The sequence below is a fragment of the Hemiscyllium ocellatum genome, chromosome 29 (genome assembly GCF_020745735.1).
Source record: "Hemiscyllium ocellatum isolate sHemOce1 chromosome 29, sHemOce1.pat.X.cur, whole genome shotgun sequence".
Classification (NCBI taxonomy): domain Eukaryota; kingdom Metazoa; phylum Chordata; class Chondrichthyes; order Orectolobiformes; family Hemiscylliidae; genus Hemiscyllium; species Hemiscyllium ocellatum.
Window position 1 is genome coordinate 22,687,353 of NC_083429.1, and position 20,741 is coordinate 22,708,093.

Below are 20,741 nucleotides of genomic sequence, written 5' to 3' on the forward strand. Positions count from 1 at the left end.
GCTTTCATTACTAATGTATCCTTCTAATCCTTTCTCCCTCATCTCAATTGCCTTGAAGGATATCAGTTGTTCACCTGAATCATTTTACGTCATGACAGATTCCACATTATTAACTCTCTCAGAAGTATCCAGGGAGAATTGAATGACATGTATCCCTGTTGTCTATCTTCCATGTTTGTGGTCATCATTATAAGGAGATGACAGGAGTGATCACTCCTGTCACCTCCTTATAGAGATGACCACAAACATAAAGACCTCCTTGGTAGCCAGAACTATGACCTCGACATGCTCACCCTGCCGGAGATTCTGGGGAATGAGCCAAATGAAAATTTCTCAACCAGAGGAAGCCGGGATTCCCTGGGGAGGGGAAACAGGAGAGGAGCCCAATTGAAGTGTATGGTCAGATGCATTGACATCCATTGAAACATCAAAACTAGAAGCAGGAGTAGGTCATTCAGCCCTTCGCTCCCACTCTATCATTCAATATGACCATAGCTGATCATCTATCTCAGTGCCATATTCTTCACATATCCCTCAATGCCCTTTAATTCTGAAAAATTCCCTATCTCTTTCTTGAATATATTCAGTGACTAGGCCTCCGCATTCATTTAGTCCTAAATGATCTACCCAGTATCCTGAGACTGTGTCCTCTGATTCTAGACTCCCCAGCCAATGAAAATATCCTCCCTGTGTCTAGTCTGTCCAGCATTTTTAGAACTTTATGCATTTCAACCAATAATTTTCCACCCATCTGAACTCTAGTGAATACAGGCCCAGTTAAACCAACGTTTCTCTCTCTCCTAGGACTGTCCTGCCAACCATGATATTAGCAAAGTGAATCGCCACTTTGCTCCCTCAGTCACTCATTCTCACAAGCGTCTGGCTCAATTTCAGTGCATCATGGAACTATTACAGTACAGGGGGAGGCAAATTCTTCCCATCACACTTACTGTAGCTCTACTACCATGTACCAATCTACTGCCTTTTCCCTGTGTCTCTGGGCACCATTACTATCCAACAAAATGTCCGATATCCTCTTGAAAGCCTTAATTGGATCTGCCTCCACCATATTTTCACTTTAAACCACACTTAAGCACTTAGGATATGACAGATCCCAGGCTGCAATAGCTGTTTTGGTGAGGTTCTGCACAGTGAGATGACTTGGTTTCAAGTGTTACAGCCCCTAAGTCAATCCAAGAAAGTTCCATGCATGCTGGTGTCAGTGCTAAGCAATGAAAGGGAACTTACAAGGGCAGAGGACACACAATATCAAATGAAAAATTGCAGTGAAACTGAAACAAATGAGTATGTGTTCTCTAATGAGCTATAAGCCTCTGGCATGCATGCCAAGGCAATTAGTTTCCCGATGACAACCTTGTATTTATACAATTCTGCGCCACAGGCAGCACATTAGTAAAAATGTAACGAGTTCAACTTAGGCACACGCCCAGAGATGTACTCATCAAATTAATTTTCATTGTCTTGGAAGTGCTAAGTGTCAGTTTTGGGGAAAGGATTTTAGACACAGGTGTTTACTCAAAGACTCTTGCTTTTTTTCTCCTGTTTATTTTTAAAAATTATTTTTTAAAATCCCTACACTACCACCTAACTGCGGTAGTGCTTATTTTTCCCCAGCACCCATGCGTGTGTGCAGGTGTGAGACACAGTGAAAGGCACAAGGTGCACGAATCTTTATTCAGTTTCCACCACCAGGAAGAAAGGAAACACCCGAGTGGCCTGTGACAAGCAGTGCCCTTCACATCAAAGGGCAATGCTGTGTGAACAAACAGTGAAGGGGGAGGGCAGGGATTAAATCAAAATAAAGTTGGACGGGAGATTCCTGCTTATTTTTTTCTTTTCTTTTCTTTTTTTTTCCCAGCACCCTCATAATTTTATAAACTTTAATAAGATATGCAATGCTCCAGTGAAAAATGTTCCAGCCTAACTATCCTGTCCTTATAACTCAATCTCTCCATTCCTAGCAACATCCAGGTAAATCTTTCCTGAACCCTCTCTGATTTAATAATATCTTTTCTATAGCAAGGCGACCAGGACTGCAAATAATACTCCAGATAGGCCTCACCAACATCTTGTGTAATCTCAACATGACAACTGAACGTCTGTACTCAAGCATCTGAGCAATGAAGGCAAATGTGCTAAACAACTCGTTAACCACCTTATCTATATGTGCCATAAACTTCAACGAATTATGTACCTGAACTCCTAGGTCTCTCTTTTCGACAACACTACCAGAGTCCTACCATTAATTGTCTAAGACCTCCCCTTATTTCAGTTACCAAAATGCAATATCTCAAATTTATCCAAATTAAACTCCATCTGCCACTCCTCAGCCATTAACCCAATTGATCAAGATCTCTTTGTAATCTTAGATAATTGTCTTGGAGGCATTCAAATTCATGACCTCTATGTTTTGAGTTCAGCACCAGAGTCATTACACTACCATACATGAGAGAGTATGTGTATGTTTGGTACATTGTACGCGTATCGTTCGGTCATCCAGCAGAAGAAATATTGAATTGACAGCAATAACTCAAGACAAGATCAAATTGACAGAAAGTGTGAAAAGTAAAGGTTTAATTTTTCAGCTTACTGTGCTTTCTTTGCTTCACCTTGCTGCAAATTGTGAGGAAAATAGCTGCATCATTTCTACCCATCGACAAACATCATCAGGTGGACAGGAAGTAGTTGTGTGCGCTTTGAAGGTGGAGACCAGAGAGGTATCGGGTCCCTGTCCATTCAGTGAACGTCGGAAGGTAAAATCGACCTGGGAACTGGTGAGAGAATGCAAAGCCAGGCGAGATAAGGACTGTTGAGGTAGTTTTTGGGGAAGTGAGTGGGAGGATCAGGAAAATAGTTAAGAGGAATGGGGGGGGGGGGGGGCGCGCGGGGAAAGCAGGTCCATGACTGGGACTCAGAAAAAAAGAATTCTGAGCTGCAGGAACTGCAGAAATGACTTTCGGATGTGAATTGGACCTGATCAATCACATAAGGCTTAGTTTTCATTTAATAATTGCCAGTCATGGGGGAGTTTACCAGTTCTTTGCATAAGGACTAATGTACCAGAATTTAACCATCAGGATGGCAGAACTATAATAATTAAATGTACAGGCGAGAGTGAAAACAATTCCCAAACTGCAAAGAAGCCAGGGGAAGATGGTGCGGGATCAGGAATGCAGAGGAAAGTTGTTTTTTTACCACTAAAAGTCAAAGATGGACATTCCTGGACCAAAACACATCTCCGACCTTAACCAAAAGAAAAGCCCCTCAGCTCCATTAGCATTGCTACAAGGATTACACAAATTAGCTTTGTATTCGTCTGAACTGAGACGATTAAGAAGTAATTTTCAACAAATGGGGCAAGTCAGAACAAATAATTTCTGCTGGTTCTGGTGTCCAGGACTAAGGACTATTTCCTTAACCTGCAAGTCAGGACTTTTAATAGCCAAAGGATGGTAAATGTTTGGATAATTCATCCACAAGCAGCAAATAATTAATTGGTAATCTTAATATTGAAAGTGGTAGATTTTTATTATCAAAGGTATTTAGGAAGGTGTAAGGAGTAGGATAGCCAATGTTAGGGGCAACAGGCTCCTGGGACACTGGGATTCCTGATGAAGGGCTTATGCTCGAAACGTCGAATTCCCTATTCCTGAGATGCTGCCTGGCCTGCTGTGCTTTGACCAGCAACACATTTTCAGCTGTGATCTCCAGCATCTGCAGACCTCATTTTTTACACTGTTTCAAACAGCAATTTGTCTCAATATTCTGGTCAATGCTTATTTCTCAACCAAATAGCATTAAAATATTTTGCCTAGTTATTGACAACAGTACAATTTGTGGGATCTTGCTGTGTTTTTCACAAGCAAATAGTAAACACATTTCAGAAGTACTGTAAAGTATGTTGAGATGGCATGCGGATATGAAAGGTGCTAGAAAAATTGCAAGTTTGTTTGTTGACAGCAGCAAACCAGCTCATGGAAGAATGTAAATTCAAAAATACTGCACAACTCACTGTAAAACAGTACATAGAATGCATCCAGTCACAGAACAAAGGCACTGTTGAAGTATATCCACAAGAGCATGAAAGCAATTTTGAAAACATTCGTTCTACTTGCATGGTACATGGAGTATGTCATCACTTTGGGAAATATGAGAGCTGCAAAGTTTTTCTCATTGCTTAGGAATCACCAGGTTAGACTCACCCTAGAAATGTTTCACATTCCTCAAGATCAACACTTGATCAACATCAGATAGCAATATCCACAGGCAACTGATATGTGCATTAAATGCTGCAATTACAGCCCACTGCAGCTGACCGAGATTCTGAAGATGCTTAAAGGAGTTCATAGGGTAAATACAAAGGAAGAAACTATTTTCTCAGGCAGGGAAATTAGAAAAAGACAATCTGATCTGAAAATTGGGGTTAGGACAGTTATGAAGGAAATCAAAAGCTTTTTCCCCCCATACAGAGAGTAATAGAGATCTGAGAAATGTCCCAAATAACAAAAAATACTGAAATTGCATATAGGATTTGGGGAAACCACACCTTGTGTTGTTTTGGTCCCTTGATTTGAAAGAACTATTTGCTTTAGAATCAAAACTTTTTTTTTAGTTGCTCATGGAACACAGGTATCATTGGCTGTCCAATATTTATTTCCCGCCCCTAGTTGTCCTTGAGAAGATGGGGGGGGGGAGCTGCCTCCTTGAACTGCTGCAGTCTTTGTGCTGTAGGTAGACCCACAATGCACATAGGGAGGAAGTTGCATGATTTTGACTCAACGACAGTGAACGAATGAATATACATTTCCAAGTCAGGGTGGCGAGTGGCTTGGAGAGGAAATTGCATCTGCCACCCGTGACCTTCGAGATGGAAGTGGCCATGGTATGGATGATGCTATCCATTGATCCTTGGTGAATTTCTGCAGGGCATCTTGTAGATTATACACACTGCTGCTACTGAGCGTCGGTGATGGGGAGTTAATGACCATATCTATTCCATGGAAGCTTGAGAAAGATTTGCTCAACAATTGAAAACTTACAACAAAGAGTTGCTACAAAATGGAAATAAGTGTTTTTTAATACATTCATAAGATGAGGGCATTGTTAGCTAGGCCAGCATTTATTGCCCATCCTGAATAGTCCAGAGGGCAATTAAGGGTCAACCACAGTATTGTGGGTCTGGGGTCACATGCAGGCCAGATTAAGTAAGGACGGCAGTTTCCTTCCCTGGATATTAGTGAACCAGATGGGTTTTTCCAAACAACAAGCAATGGTTTCATTGTCATCATTAGACTCTTAATTCCAGACTTTTAAAAAATGAATTCAAATTCCACCATCTGCCGTGGCAGGATTCAAACTCAGAACATTATCTTGGTCTCTGAAATAACAGTGCTGTGATAATACCACGAGGCCATCACCTTCTCCCTAAAGTAATCCATACAGATCCAAAGTACAACTCAATGGCTGAAGACACCCAAATATAACTGGAACGTGTGGGCACTCTGCATGCTCCAGGAAAATGCCCAGCTTTCAATTTTGTAGATATGTGGCAGAAATGCTATTGACAGAAGTAATGTGCTTCAGCAATGGCTGATACAACTACAGAGCCACTCACTGACCCAATTTACACAAGGAGTATCTTTAAGCTGCAATAAAAACATCTGGTGTCCTGTTTTACATGAAGTGATCAGAAAACCAGAATCTGCTGTATAACAATGCCACTGTGTGCTGCTTTAGTGAAGTCTGTTTTCTGTGCCTGTACGGCCAATGTGTAGGATTTGCACCTTTCTCACTTTGTAGATCCTAATTATGGCCTTAATAAACATACCCCTCTAGATTAATGGCTATATAAATGAGCCCAGCACTTCATGCCTCTATAAGATGAATCCTACCCTTTTAAAGGATTTTCCTAGATGATTAATGCTGTCTGGAGTGCTACTAATAACCCCCATTGCTTCAGGTTTGTTCACAGATGAATCCTGCTGTCTGTGGTTTAAATAAATGCTTCTTGCCTTCACTGTAATTTAAATAATAGATCTTTTGCCTCTTCTGCAGTCTGAATAGTTTTCCAATATTCTTCCATTATACAATTGCTGGTTTTATTTATTATTTACCTCCTTATCACTTTAAATCTGGTTTTATGACATTCCCAGGTCTGTGGCCTAGTTTTAAGTTGCTTCTGTGGTTCTTCAATTCCCTTGCTGTAACCATGTCACATGGTCCCTGCTCGCCTTTTAAGATACTGAGATGTCCAGTAGATAATACAAATTAATCCTTTTGAAAGCACTTATCCATAATATTCAAGTCAGTGGTCTGAAAGGGAATCAAGAACTATGAAGATTGTCCACAAGGGTATCGCTGAGGTAGAACACCAGACATCTTACTCAAGTGGTTGAACTGCCTACCCCTGCTCCTACTACTTATACACTCATGTAAAAAGTTGTGATTGATGGAGACATTTGAAACTTTCATGTCTGAGATCAATAAGATTTTTGGGGAGTAAATATTTAATTAACATACAGCCATGATATAACTCCATGGTTACCTCCATAATTAGAGAGAGGCAACTTCACTTGTTAATCCTGTTCTTAGTTTCCTTGGAGACTCTGCAAATTTCCTTCAAAAAGATTTTAGAACTAACATAGAAAATTTATGAGGGATGTTTATAAAAGTTTTGCTCGAGTGTGAGGAACCTCTTTGAAGAGTGTGTTTAAACAATTGCTCACTTTACATGTTCCTCCTCTCCTTAAAAAAGGAGTGCATAGTGTAAAGTTTAATCATCTTTAGAGTTTCCATCTTCCTAACAACCAAACATCCTCAGCCAACATGGAGAGGCAAATTCAAACCCAGGACCAAATATGAAAGAACAGTACTTAATCTACTAAGCTATTGGCACTAAAATGTTCCAAGTTTCATACTGAGGAGGAAGGGAGAATTCTAAACAAGCTTTCTTCCCCTGATTATTCTGAAAAAAAAACTCTCCTATGTAAATGCATTCTCCAAACACCTCAATAATTGTCATGAAGGTGTGGTCTATTGCTCAGTGACAGCTATCTTATCAAAATTGAAAAGGTATGGGTCAAGTCACACTCTGGAGACTCCGAATACCATCTAAGTTGAAACTGAGGGAGTACCACACTTTCAGAGGCACTGTCATTTCAGAGATTATACAGACATCCTGTGTGCAGGGGTGTTCTCATCAATACATCTATTCCTTAAACTGAATCATTAAAACAACAGGTTAACTGGTCATTATTATACTGCTGCCTGTGGGTCTTTGTTTAGTATAAGTTTGATGCTGCACGTCTTACACCGCAACTTTGCAAAACTCAACCTCAAGCTGTACAGTGTTTGGGGACATTGTCATACCATGAAAAGACCTATATCAATGCAGAGATCTCATTTAATGCAGTAATTATCTCACTGTGCTACAAGGTGCTACAATGCATATTAAAAGCAATTAAAAGATTAGATATATCACGGTACATTGCTACATCAATTCAGTACGTATCCAGTTTGTGACTTGCGTCATATGTCCAATCACCACTCCATGTGGTAAAGGTCACAGCATTGGGTCAATTCCTGCACAGGCTGAGGCTACCATAAAGAATTCTCCTCAACCTCTCCCCTTGGCCAAGGAATGGTGGCCCTCACCACCACCAGTCGCCTCTCTCTGAGAGGGCAGCCTTATGGTCTGGTAGTAGCTTTGGTTTATCTTTATATCCCGTGTCGTAATAGAAACTGAAACAGTGCTCAGTGCTCTGAAACTTTTTATTCATTATTCCAAAATATTCCTTACATTTTTAAAATGGTTTTCTGAACAACAATTCTATGACAGGAGAAGTCAGCTAACTGAGCCCTCCTCCTTACAAACAGTATTGGTACACAGGCTGTGTGTCTAGTTGGCAAAACTCACCAAGTGAACTTTATGAATAAAACAAAGCAGAATTGTAAACAGGGCAAATGTCAACTTTTACTTAAAACTGTGTGACGGTCAGTGGAAAAGAGACAAAGTAAAAGGATCAGAGAAAAGAAAGAAAATGCCAGAAATCTAAAACCAAAATACGTAATGGATCACACACCAGAAAAAAAAGAGTCCCACCTTCAGCTTGCCCTCTTCCTTTGATGCATTAGCCATTCCTGCAGTATCTCACATTGATTTTTCTTTGGTCAGGTAGTAAATCAGGTTCTCGCCAACACATACCAGCTAATCCTGAAAGATTCCCTTCTGCAGAAGGGGAAAGCATTTACGAGTCCCCAAGACTCAATAAACTGACTTCTCACAAACTCAAGACAGTTAGTTTTCACACACAGATATACATCTACAAAGACAAATGGAAAATGAGAAAAAAAGATGAAATATAGGATTCTTTAAACATTTGATAGCTACTGACATCACTTGTTTGCTGTATATTTCAGATCAAGAAACATTAACATCACACAGGATCAGGTAGAATCATTTTAACTAAAGGAGAGATTTAATCTGCAAAAACATGATTCTTTGAACCAAAAAATGTCTGTTTTTCTTTCACTTCTCAGAAAGGAACAAACTAAATCAAGCTCTATTCACAATCACCCAACTGAGGAGATCGAATTTGTATCCATTTCAATGCTCTGAAACATTTATAATTTATAGTGTTTAGGTAAAAGTGTTTCAATCCTAAATCGTGAAGCTTTAGTCTTTATTAAAAGACAGATCTCTACCTAGCTGTTTACAAAGTTATGAGACGCTATGCTTGACATTGTTCATGTGCAGCATGCAACTGGCTGCAGGGATTAGCAGATTCTATTTGGAGCAATGCTGTAGCCTTCTATTGTATATTCTTCTACTAAGCAGGAGAGGATACTGGGGTCAAAGAGCAGTCTAGGCGACGATCTTGCATTTCCGACACAAGAACGGAAGCTGCAATGCCCTGACTCATTTCCCTGACTCATTCAAACCTGCCTCAAACCGCATTTAAAAAAAATTAATCTGAGAGGTGGGGGAGGGGGAAACAGAGCAAATGAGAAAAACAAACACTGCTATGTTAACTTTTGAACCTGATCATCATTGAATCCTTCTGGCTCCTTAAATCTAACTCATTTCTGAAAGTGTGCAAGATTTTGATTTACCCCAAAGTGTAAATCTGTGGTAAATTGTGTACCATAACTGCAGAATACAAAGTCCACGATATATAGACCAGTAACTGCACACAAGCTAGACGCTGTGCTAAATTACTGAGATGTGTGTTGTTTGGGCACCTCATGTACTCGTTACAAATTGGCAAGTTTTTCAGCAAATCATGATGGGAGACTGGATCATTGAGAATTAGACAGTGACATGCCCACAACAATGCTTTTACAAATGATCTGAAAATTCATATTATCCAATTTTTACAAGGTTCAAATTTGAACAGCCAAATAAGACACCAAATCTACAATCGTGCAACCAACAACCATAACAGTAGAACTGCTTCTAGAGAGCCCAACCGAAAGTTAAAAATTCCCAATCACTCCATTCCTTCACTAATCCCTACATTTCTCAAACACTCAAAGTTCACAGTTGGTTGCGCTGTGTGTATAACACTGGTATTAAAATGAAACCCAATCAAAACATTGACAATTTTTCCAACCCACCATCCCATCTTATGTGCAAAGCATACCTTGACTGCATTTTGAAACTCGATTTTAAAAAAGGGCTCTTCCTGATGGTTTCTGAAAGTCAATTGGTCCACAGGTTGGGAGATGTTGCAATATTTGGTCAAACCACCCTGGGAACATTCCACTGTTCCCTTCATTCTCATCTTTCAGTAGATATCATTCACAAACAACTTCAAAGGCTGTACTGAATCCGTTGATACTCTGATGCTCCACATGGTCAGATGATTAGATGAATTTCATCCAGTGTTACATAATTGGAGTCCTACAAATTTCAGAAGCTCCTCCTAACTTCTAAAAGAAAATGCAAGTGGATTAAACACCTAACACATTCCAACAAAGACTCTTGCAATGAATCTGGCACAGGATCACCAGGAAAACAGCAGAGGATTTGACAGAGTTGGTATAGTCTGCTCAAAATTTACAAATCGGCATTCTAGTTGTTGATCCATTGTCTAAAGTGTCTCCAATAACTATAGGGAGGGAGTAACTTTTAATACTCAAAACATACACACAAGCTCACAGTGTCCATAAACCGGGTGAAAAAAAATTGTATCCCAGTTGTAATCTCAGACAGTTCCTCGTAGCAGCCTTGACCCAGCAGAGACACAATGCAATACAGGGGCTCAAAAGAAAGATCAGGTTACAGGCAGGGGAATCTTCTGAGAATAGATGATGTCACTCAGTTTGCACCTGATGCCGACAAAGTGCCTTTTGAATTCAAGACCATCTCCCTGCAAGGAAGAAATTAGTAAATATTACTGCAAGACCATGGTTTGGGAGGCAATTCTGTAAATAACCAAAATGCAAGATAAGAGAATTTAAAAGGCAGGATCCTTGGCAGTGTGGAGGAATACAGGGATCTTGGGGTCCATGTCCATAGATCCCTCGAAGCTGCCACCCAAGAGTTGATAGGATTGTTAAGAAAGCGTATGGTGTGTTGGTTTTCATTAGCAGGGAGATTGAGTTTAAGAGCCACAAGGTTGTGCTACAGCTCTATAAAGCCCTGGTTAGACCACACTTGGAATATTGTGTTCAGTTCTATTTGGTTCATTATAGGAAGGATGTGGAAGCTTTAGACAGGGTGCAGAGGAAAGTTATCAGGATGTTGTGTGGACTGGAGGGCATGTCTTGTGTAGAATGGTTGAGGGAGCTAGGGCTTTTCTCACTGGAGTGAAGGAGGATGAGAGGTGACTTGATAGAGGTGTACAAGATGATGACAGGCACAGATAGAGTGGATAGCCAGAGACTTTCTCAGGGCGGAAATAGCTATCACAAGGAGGCATAATTTTAGGGTTATTGTAAGAAGATTTAAGGGAGATGGTAGAGGTAGGTTCTTTACACAGAGTGTAGTGGGTGCGTGAAATGCACTGCCAGTAGTAGTAGCAGAGTCAGATACATTAGGGACAATTAAGCAACTCTTGGATAGGCACATGGATGATAGGAAAATGAAGGATATTTAAATTAGTTTGATCCTAGAGTAGGATAAAAAGTCAGCTCAACGTTGGGGGCTGAAGGGCCTGTTCTGTGCTGTCCTGCTCTATGTTTTAGAACAGTTACTTCTGTCCTGTCACGATGTTCCCTGAGAATTTTATGCTCCTATTTTGGATGGGGGGGGGTCAAAATAGCAGAAGAAAGCCATTCAGTCCCTCAAGTATGTTCAATAGCGTTGTGGTTGATGCATTTGTTTTCATTTATCCCTCCAACCTTTGATTACCTTGTTTTACAAGAATCTATTTCCAATCACACTCCTGGGCAATGGAATCACCAGAGATTGAGAGGGGCACACAAAGCCAATAATTACGTTATTTCTAATATCAGTTGATATGGGTGTTGGGGGTTTGACTGTACTGGGTTCATCTACTTCAGAAACCAAGGTTTTAAAAGCCAGCAATTCAAATCAGTCACTTTAACAGGGGTCACAGATAAACTAGGGCCGCGCAAACTTAAGTCTGTACCAAATTCTAATCACAAAAATGACCAGAGTTTGTCTCTATCAGCAACATGCATTTATATAATCTAGTAAATGTGACATGGAGTTGCATAAGAAAATATTAGGACAGTTGAACAAACACTTCATCAAAGTAGTAAATTTTGAGGAACACTTTAGAGGGAAGAGAGGCTGGGAAACTACTCTGGGGTTAATAGCATTCACAACTAAAAGCATGACCTCCAAAGGTGAGCTAAAATTGAAGAACAGATATCTCAGTGTTGTGAGGTTTGGGAGGTTAAAGGGGTGAACAAAAGCACGGACAGATTTGAATACAAGAACATAAGTTGAAGTTTTGAAGAGCCAGGACGTAATGGAGGGCAGCGCACACAATTTAGGATGCAGGTGACAGAGAGGTGGAAGAGTCTAAGCTATGGAGGGTAGAAGCTGGTCTGACTAGCAGCATGTTGGAACAGTCAAGTGTAGACCTAACAAAGGATGAGGCGTTCAGCAGTGGTTGAGCAGAAGGAGGAGTACATTTGGGGGTTTGATGATGATGTGAATGCAGGTGGTTTTAGTGCTAGTGCCCATATATGGACAGAACCTCAATTTTTGTGTCAAATACAATAGTAGGACTGCAAATGATTTGGTTCTGCACCAGTTGACAGGCAGGGAAACACAGACTTAGCCAGACCTCACTGCTTCTCAGTGACCCCTACTGGTAAAAGGCGTTTGGTGAGAACTGTGAACTCCTCTGGCTTTGAGTGCTGCAGCAAACAATCTTAAATTAAGAGTAATCACTTTGGTGAGGAGCTCCGATATTTCCTGTGCAAACAACCGCAGCAGATCAGGACTTTGAGAGTTTTCCAAAACAAACCAAAGCAAAACATTTTCTTCCCTCATACAGGCCTGTATAGTAACAGTAAGACATAGGGGTTTTGGACATGAAGCCAACTGGCCTTTCGTTCACCAAGCCCCTTGAATCAGTCTGAAATCTCAGACATAAATCTACACATGGATCTGGGCCAATTCAGAGTTCAAAAGTGTACGTAGTCTAGTTTACAAAGCAGACATCAGATTCAGTCAAATTGACATGCAGAGCCATTGGGGACAGTAACACTCCTTTTCTAGCTATTTTCAGTTAATTGTGCTTATTCTTATCGATGCCAAAACCACTCAATTACAGTGCGGAGTTGACGTAGCAATGGGAAAAATAACTGACACACAAAAGATTCGTGAGCATGCAGTCACTCCAAAGTTGTGACAGTGACTTAAAGGCAATGTTTTATGAACGTGTCAGAATCTTCCCAGCTGTCCAGGAAGAAGGATCTGTGCACCACACAATGGAGAAAATATAGTGGTGGGCTAACTGTCCAAAGCACTGAGTGTTATTGCTAACACGAGCCATGTCTCAGGCTCCAACAGCACTGTCCACTAGACATACCAGACAAAACTCCAGGAGGATTGCCTTCAACAGAAAGAGTACTGAGTCACTGTATTACATTCCTCTCAGTTTTGAAAGTAAATTTGTGCAAAACAAAAATGAAGCCAATTTGTTGATTCTTTTATCTACTGCTTTGAAGCTTCTAACTCTGTTCAGAACCAATGCCCAACCAAATGGGGATACAAATACCTCTCTTCACTCCCCCCCAGTCCAAAATTTCCCTGCATTATATTTTTTTCTAATTTTTTCCAAATGCTAGTCATTTGTTCAACTAAATCGAATTTAAAAATCAGGATGAAAACAAATTCAAACAGCACCAGTTAAAACTGGAGAGAACTGAACATAAACATTTGGATGCACTGACATGTGGCCTTTTACTGGTTGCACAGTTTAATGTTTTTAATTTTGTCAGATGTAAATGGCACTAAATTTGGTGACAGTCAAAACACTGCTGAATTACTGAGGTTGCAGGGTTATCTAGGTGAGGAACTCTTTTCTGGTGGGAGTGAAGATCAATTAAAGGAAAAGTCAGCAATCCTGTCAGTGAAAATGGTTAAAAGATAAAAGGAGTCACTTGATAATGCCTGACAATCACCTTAAACCAGCTCATCCCCAGGTAAAAAAAAAACTGACATAACTAATTTTTACCTTGGACAGTCTGAAATCCACCAGAATCTTCTCATTCATCTCAATCAGATTCACTTTGAATATCAGCTTATTGTTCCTTCTGTCCATGGTTGATATGGTCACCTAGAAATTCAACACAGATGTACATGAATGGTAATGCTCAGGGCTCCACAATACATACCATCAGCAATACCCAGACTGAAAGCTCCTGTTTGGGGAGAGTGACCTGTGCTCAATGTTCTCTCCATTTCTATATTACTGAACCTGTGTTCATGACTCTTCTAGTATGTGAGTTAGTTAGTTCAACACCTGACAGAATGGCATGCAACTAAATGCTAACTTAAGCCCTCAGGTAAATTTCTTGAAACAAACTAATCGTTTCATCCACAGAGATGTTAATGTCCTACCTGGTTGTTGCAGCTCTTCTTCCAAGTATAGCCTAGTTTCTCACAAACCTCCTTCAGGGCCAGGTAGGATTGTTCAGCATTCAACTTAGTGAAGAACCGAGTCATTCGTTTCACTAACCGTTGCCAAGAACTCTGTAAATCAAGTAGGTTGTCATGAACACAAAGCACCCTGATGCAGTGCACAAGCAACTTGTCAAACTGTGTAAAGAGTTGTTAACGCCGCATCTCCTGAAGAATGCCAAATGAGAATGACCTGAAGATCATAGCTCTGTTTTAAGTGTTTGTTCTAGCCATCCTGTGAATACAGAACCAGTGACAGACAACTCTGCTCCCTAACAGTTCAGCTAGTACCATAAGATTTATATTTCTCAATAACACACAGACAGCTCAAAGATTTAATGTGAACCTAAGAAACAGAAGCGGAGCTTACAGCCCCTTGAGGGTCTTCCAACTTTTGACATAATCATGTCAAGTGTCTTTGCTCCAGCTCCATTTTGCATCCTTTAATTTGAAAGGAACTAAGAACCTGTCTATCGCAACTTTGAAAATATTTATTGTTGGAGCATCTACAATCTGCTTCCCAAAAATATCAAACGTTTCAGTTAAACTTTCCTCATCTCAGTTTCACATTCTCCAGCAAGGAAAAGCAATCTCCCTGAAAAAGGACTTTACAGGTTAGACAGTAAGATCATCTCCCATTCTTCTAAATATGGGAATAAAGAACACCAGAATTAATCTGTCATTACTAAAACAGGTGAGTGAGTGAGAGAGCGCAGGCACGCATGCAAGTGAGCTCAAGAACAAGAGAATGCACGCGAAAGACAGCGAGCAAGCTACAGTCAGAGAGAATGTGCGTGCGAGAGTGAGCCAGTGTGAGTGAGAGACAGCCAGAGCAAGCGCAAAAGAGAGCTCGAGAATGCATGTGAGAGAGAGCAAGAGAATGCCAGAGAGAATGAAAGACGTGTGAGCGCGCGTGAGAGAGAGACGGAGTGTGCGAGAGAGAGAGTGCGTGCGCGAGAGAGGAGAGAGAGAGAGAGACGGAATGCGCGTGCGCAAGGGAGAGACGGAGCGTGCGCAAGGGAGAGACGGAGCGCGCGCGAGAGAGAGATAGGTGGAGCGCACGAGAGAGAGATAGGTGGAGCGCACGTGAGAGAGAAAGATGGAGCGAGCGCGCGAGAGAGAGAGACGGAGCGCACGAGAGAGAGAGAGAGATGGAGCGCACGAGAGAGAGACGGAGCGCATGCGAGAGAGAGAGAGACGGAGCGCGCGCGAGAGAGAGAGAGACGGAGCGCATGCGAGAGAGAGAGAGACGGAGCGCGCGCGAGAGAGAGAGAGACGGAGCGCGCGCGCGAGAGAGAGACGGAGCGCGCGCGCGAGAGAGAGACGGAGCGCGCGCGCGAGAGAGAGAGAGACGGAGCGCGCGCGCGCGAGAGAGAGAGAGACGGAGCGCGCGCGCGCGAGAGAGAGACGGAGCGTGCGAGAGAGAGACGGAGCGCGCGCGCGCGAGAGAGAGACGGAGCGCGCGCGCGCGCGAGAGAGAGAGACGGAGCGTGCGAGAGAGAGAGTGCCAAGAGAGTGCATGAGAAAGAGAGCAAGCGAGCAAGCTTCAGCTATCTGGATTATTGAGATTCCTTCCAGGGCAGGAGGGACCTGTACAAGAAGGACTGGTTGCACCTAAACTGGAGGGGCATCGATATCCTGGCAGGGATATTTGCTAGTGCCACACCGGAGAGTTTAAAGTAGTGTGCCAGAGGGCTGGGAACCAAACTGCAAGGTCAGCATGTGGAGTCATTGATGAGAAGGTTGATGTTAAGTCAAGTAAGTCTAATGCAAAGATGAACGTTAATGAACACAGCGGCACTAGTTTATTTTAAGGTAAGGTGTAGAATAGGCAGATGAGCTTCAAGCTTGGATAATACATACAGCTTTGATATTGTAGTCATTACAGAAACTTGGTTGAGAGAAGAGCAGGACTGGCAGGTCAACATTCCAGGGTTTAGATGTTTCAGATGCGATAGAGAGGGATGTAGAAGTGGTGGGGGAATTACATTACTGATTAAAGGGAATGTCTCAGCTGCACTAAAAGAGGACATCTTGGAGGGATCACTCAGCAAGGCCATGTGAGTAGAACTCAAGAATAAGAAAGGTGCAATCACTGTGATGGAGATACACTATAGGCCTCCCAATAACCAGGGGGAGATAGAGGAACAGATCATGTGAGCAGATCATGGAAAGATGCAAAAACAGGGTTGTTGTGGTGGGTAACTTTAACTTGCCCCATATTGACTTGGGCGCCTTTAGTGCCAGAGGAGAATTTGTTAAGTGTATCCAGGAGGTCTTAATGCAATGTGTAGACAGTCAATGAGGGAAAGGGTCATAGTAGACTTTGTATTGGGGAAAATAAGCCTAACCAGGTTGATTGAAGTTTCAATGGGGGAGCATTTTGTGAATAGTGATTATAATTCTCTAAGTTTTAAGATAAGATTGGTCCTCAGGTGAAAGTGCTAAATTAGAGGAAAGCTAATTATAACAGTATTAGGCAGGAACTAAAGAAATTTGACTGGGGACATGTGGGAATCTTTTCAATGGCAGCTGATTACAGTTGCTCCTGCATGCTCCTGACCATACAAACATGCTCCTATGAGGATGAAAGATCAGGATGGCAAGATTTGGGAATCCTGGATGACAACAGATATTGATAATTTATTCAAAAAGGAAAAGGAAACATATTTAAGGCTTAGGAAACTGAAGTCAGTCAAGACTCTTGAGGAATATAAAGGAAGCAGAAAAGAATGCAAACCAGGAATTAGAAGGGTTAAAAGGGGCCATGAAATATTCTTGGCAAGTAAGATTAAGAAGAATCCAAAGTCATTTATACGTACATTATTAACAAAAGGGTAGCCAGGGAAAAGGCAAGTACACTCAAGGAAAAATCTGTGTGTGGAGCCAGAGGAAGTGAGTAAGTTCCTGAAAAGAATACTTTGCAATAGTACGCACCAAGGAGATGTATATGGATGATCGTAAACTTAGGGAGGGATATGTCGAATTCTAGGGCATGTCAATACTAAGATGGTAGTGTTGCTGGGTGTCTTGAAAAACAATAAGGGAAATAAGTCCACAGGGCCGGGTGGGATCTATCCCTAGATACTGAAGGAGGTATGGGAGGAACTTGCTGGGGCCTTGTCAGAGATCTTTACATCCTCTTTAGCCACAGGTGAGGTCCAAGAAGACTAGATAACAGTGTTGTTTCTTTAAGGGCAACAGGGATAATCCAGGACATAATAGATCAGTGAATCTTACATCAGTGGTAGGGAAATTATTGGAGAAGATTCTTAAGAATACACTTTATTCACATTTGGAAAAGAAAGGACCTAAAAGGGATAATCAGCATGGCTTCATGCAGGGGAGGCCTTGGCTCACAAATTTGATTGAGTTTTTTGAGGCAGTGACAAAGGTGACTGATAACAGTTAGACACTAGATGCTGGTTATATGGACTTCACAAAAACATTTGACAAGGTCCTTCAGGGTCAGCTGGTCCAGAAGATTGAGGCACATCAAAATCACGGTGAATTGGTAAATTGGATACAAAATTGGCTTGATCATAGAAAACAGGGCAATTAGGGATCGGTGTTTTTCCTGACTGGAGGTCTGTGACTAGTGCAAGGAAGTCCATTTGCAATATATCTAAATGATCTGGATGAAAACGTCCGATTCGTAAATTTGCAGACAATACAAAAATTGGTGAAGTGGTGGATAGTGCTGAAGGTTTCAGCAGGATATAGATCAGCTGGAAAGTTGTGCATTGAAATGGCAAATGGAATTTAAACCGACAAATGAGAAGTGAAACATTCTGGGAAGTCAAATGCAAGAGGTAAGTATACAATAAATGGCAGGCTCCTTAGGGGATATACAGAGATATCTTGGCGTCAAATTCTATAGTTCCCTGAAAGTGGCAACATAAGTGAGTAAGGTGGCAAAACAGGCTTAACGCTTGCCTGCCATCATCACGCAGAACAACAATTATAAAAATTGGCAAGTCACATTGCAGCTGCGTAAGACTTTACTTTGGTCACATTTGGGAGTATTGTGTGCAGTTCAGATCTACACTTTAGGAAGGATGTGGAGGCTTTGGACAGGGTACAAGAGTGGTTTAAAAAGATGCTGCCTGGATTGGAGTGTATTAGCTATAAGGAGAGGTAGGACAAACTTGGATCATTTCACTAAACTGTTGGAGGCTGAGGGATAACCTGATAGAAACATATAAAATTTGACAGGCATGGATAGAGTGGATAGTCAGTCTTTTTCCCAGGATGGAAATGTCAAATACTAGGGGGCATAGACTTAGGTGGTGGTGGGGGGGTGGGTTTAAAGGAGACATGTGAGGGAAGTTTTTTTTTGTTTATACTGAACGCGGTAGATGCCTGGATTCCACTGCCAGGGGACATGGTAGAAGCAAACACAAAAGCAACATTTTAGAGACATCGAGACAGACACATGAACAGGCAGGGAATAGAGGGATATGGGCCATGTGCAGGCAGGTGGAGTTAGTTTAGAATAGCATCATAGTCAGCACAGATCAGGGTGGGCCAAAGGGCCTATTTGAGCTATACTGTTCTACAAAAACTGTACACAGCACTCCAGGTGTAGCTTCACCTACATAATAACAGCAAGGTTACTTTTTCCTTGTATTCCAACATTTGCTTTCTAGTTTCCAGTTGCATCTGAATGCTAACTTCTGTGTTCTTTGACAAGCACACTCAAGTCCCTTTAAACATAAACTTTTACAAGTTTCACAACTGTTAGAAAATATTCTGTTTTCCTAATCTCTCAACCAAAACAAATAATCTCACACCCACTCACATTATGCTTCACCAGCCACCTTGCTGCCCATTCACTCATCGTAATCACTTTGCAACTTCCGTGTGTCCCTCACAACTTACAAACCAGCAAACAGTTATATTTTTATCAGTCTCTTCATCCAAGTTGTTAATATACAGTGTAGACATGAGGTCCCAGTGTTAATAATTACAGCATTTCATGAGCTCCACCATGCCAACTTAAAATATCCTCCTTTTAATCCATAATGTTTGCTTCCTGTCCATTAACGGATTCCCCATGAATGTGAATACATTACCTTCAAATTGGAGTTAGTACCTTGCATATTTGTCTTTTGTGTCACACCTTATTGAATGTCTTTTAAAAAATTTCTTCCATCTACTGGCTCTCCCAAGCAACTCAACACTTTACATTCTCAATGAACTTTAACAGGTTTATCAACCAAAATTTTGTGCTCTTAAAATCCATATTAACTCGATCATATTATACCCTAATCATATTAAAATTTCCTCAGAATATAGTTAAAGAGTTCTTTAATAACAGCTTCCAACATTTTCCTCAAAGACTAATGTCACACTAACTGTCTATGGTTCCCTGTTCTCTCTCTCCTGCCTTTCCTGAAAAACCAGTATTACATGTAAGAAAATTACATTTGCTGACTTTCGATTCACTGAGGCTGTCCTAGAATTTACAGAATTTTGGCAAAACAACAACTAATCTATCCACCATCTCTGAAGCGACCTCTTTTCTAAAAATTGGATGTAAGCCATTAAGTCTCGGGGATTTGATGACTTTTAGTCCCTTAGATTACTTGAATACTTTGTTTAGCATCTCTCATTAGAATCTTGTTTATCCTCTATTTCAGTACGGAAATTGCATTTTCTATTGTGAAAGTAAGAAAAATATGCTCAACGTCTCTGCACTTTCCTGTGATATCACCGATGTCTGTATCCAAGGGATCATTTACTTTCCTCCTTTTAAACCATGTAAAAAAAACTCCTACAATTTGCTTTTATAGTTCTGGCTGGTTTACTTTTTCCCTTCATTGTAACAACTTTTTAGGCAGCCTATGATGATTTCTAAAACTCTCCCACTCCTTAGGCTTCCCACTACATTTCAAGATTTTTAATCAAATAGTATCCTTAATTAGCACTTCGTGGATGGATCGTTCTCAAAAAGTCTTCTTTTTCAAAAAGGAAAGGGCACTTTTGTTGAAAACTGGGCAATCTTTAGAAACTATTCCTCAATAGTTATTTACCACCATAACATTTAGTCCACAAGTTAACAACATATTGCATTCAATTCCTTTGCCCAAATCATTATCTTGACATTTGCAGACGGCACAAAGCCGGGTGGCAGTGTGCGCTGTGAGGAGGATACTATGACGCTGCAGGGTGACTTGGTTGAGTGGGCAAATACTTGGCAAATGCAATACAATGTGTATACATGTGAGGTTATCCATTTTGGTTGCAAAAACAAGGCGGCAGATTATCTGAATGGTGGCAGTTTAGGAAAAGATGAGTTCTGGTTGTGGATAAGACTGCTACTTTTAACTTAATTGCAACTTAAATTGTACAGTGAGAGATTCTATAATTTAACAAAGACCATGGTTCAATGTTAGGATCTTCTGATCTTTAGGGCTCAACATCAATGCCTCTCACAACGAGACCAAAGTGGGAACCTTCAATAATTATCTCTGGCTTTTGCATTGACCCTATTCCCTGTCAGCTTTTCAATTTTTACAATTCTGAGAGATCTCTGCACTCTAATTCTAGCCCCTTGGAAATCCAGTACACCTGTCACTAAAAGTAAGCATGCAGGTGTAGCAGGTGGTGGGTG

The 20,741-nt window shown here is 41.1% G+C and overlaps 1 protein-coding gene across 2 annotated transcripts in view; it reads right to left on the reverse strand.

The window, feature by feature from the left end:
• Positions 1-7,773: 7,773 nt before the first annotated feature.
• Positions 7,774-20,741, reverse strand: part of chek1 (checkpoint kinase 1) — a 38,232-nt gene continuing 25,264 nt past the window's right edge. For both annotated transcript variants that reach the window (XM_060846895.1, XM_060846894.1), the window contains 3 exons: positions 14,066-14,197; positions 13,680-13,781; positions 7,774-10,391 (listed from right to left, as the gene is read on the reverse strand). In XM_060846895.1, the coding sequence (XP_060702878.1) occupies positions 10,296-10,391; positions 13,680-13,781; positions 14,066-14,197 (330 nt within the window). In that variant the 3' untranslated portion in view covers positions 7,774-10,295. The remainder of the gene's footprint in view (positions 10,392-13,679; positions 13,782-14,065; positions 14,198-20,741) is intronic.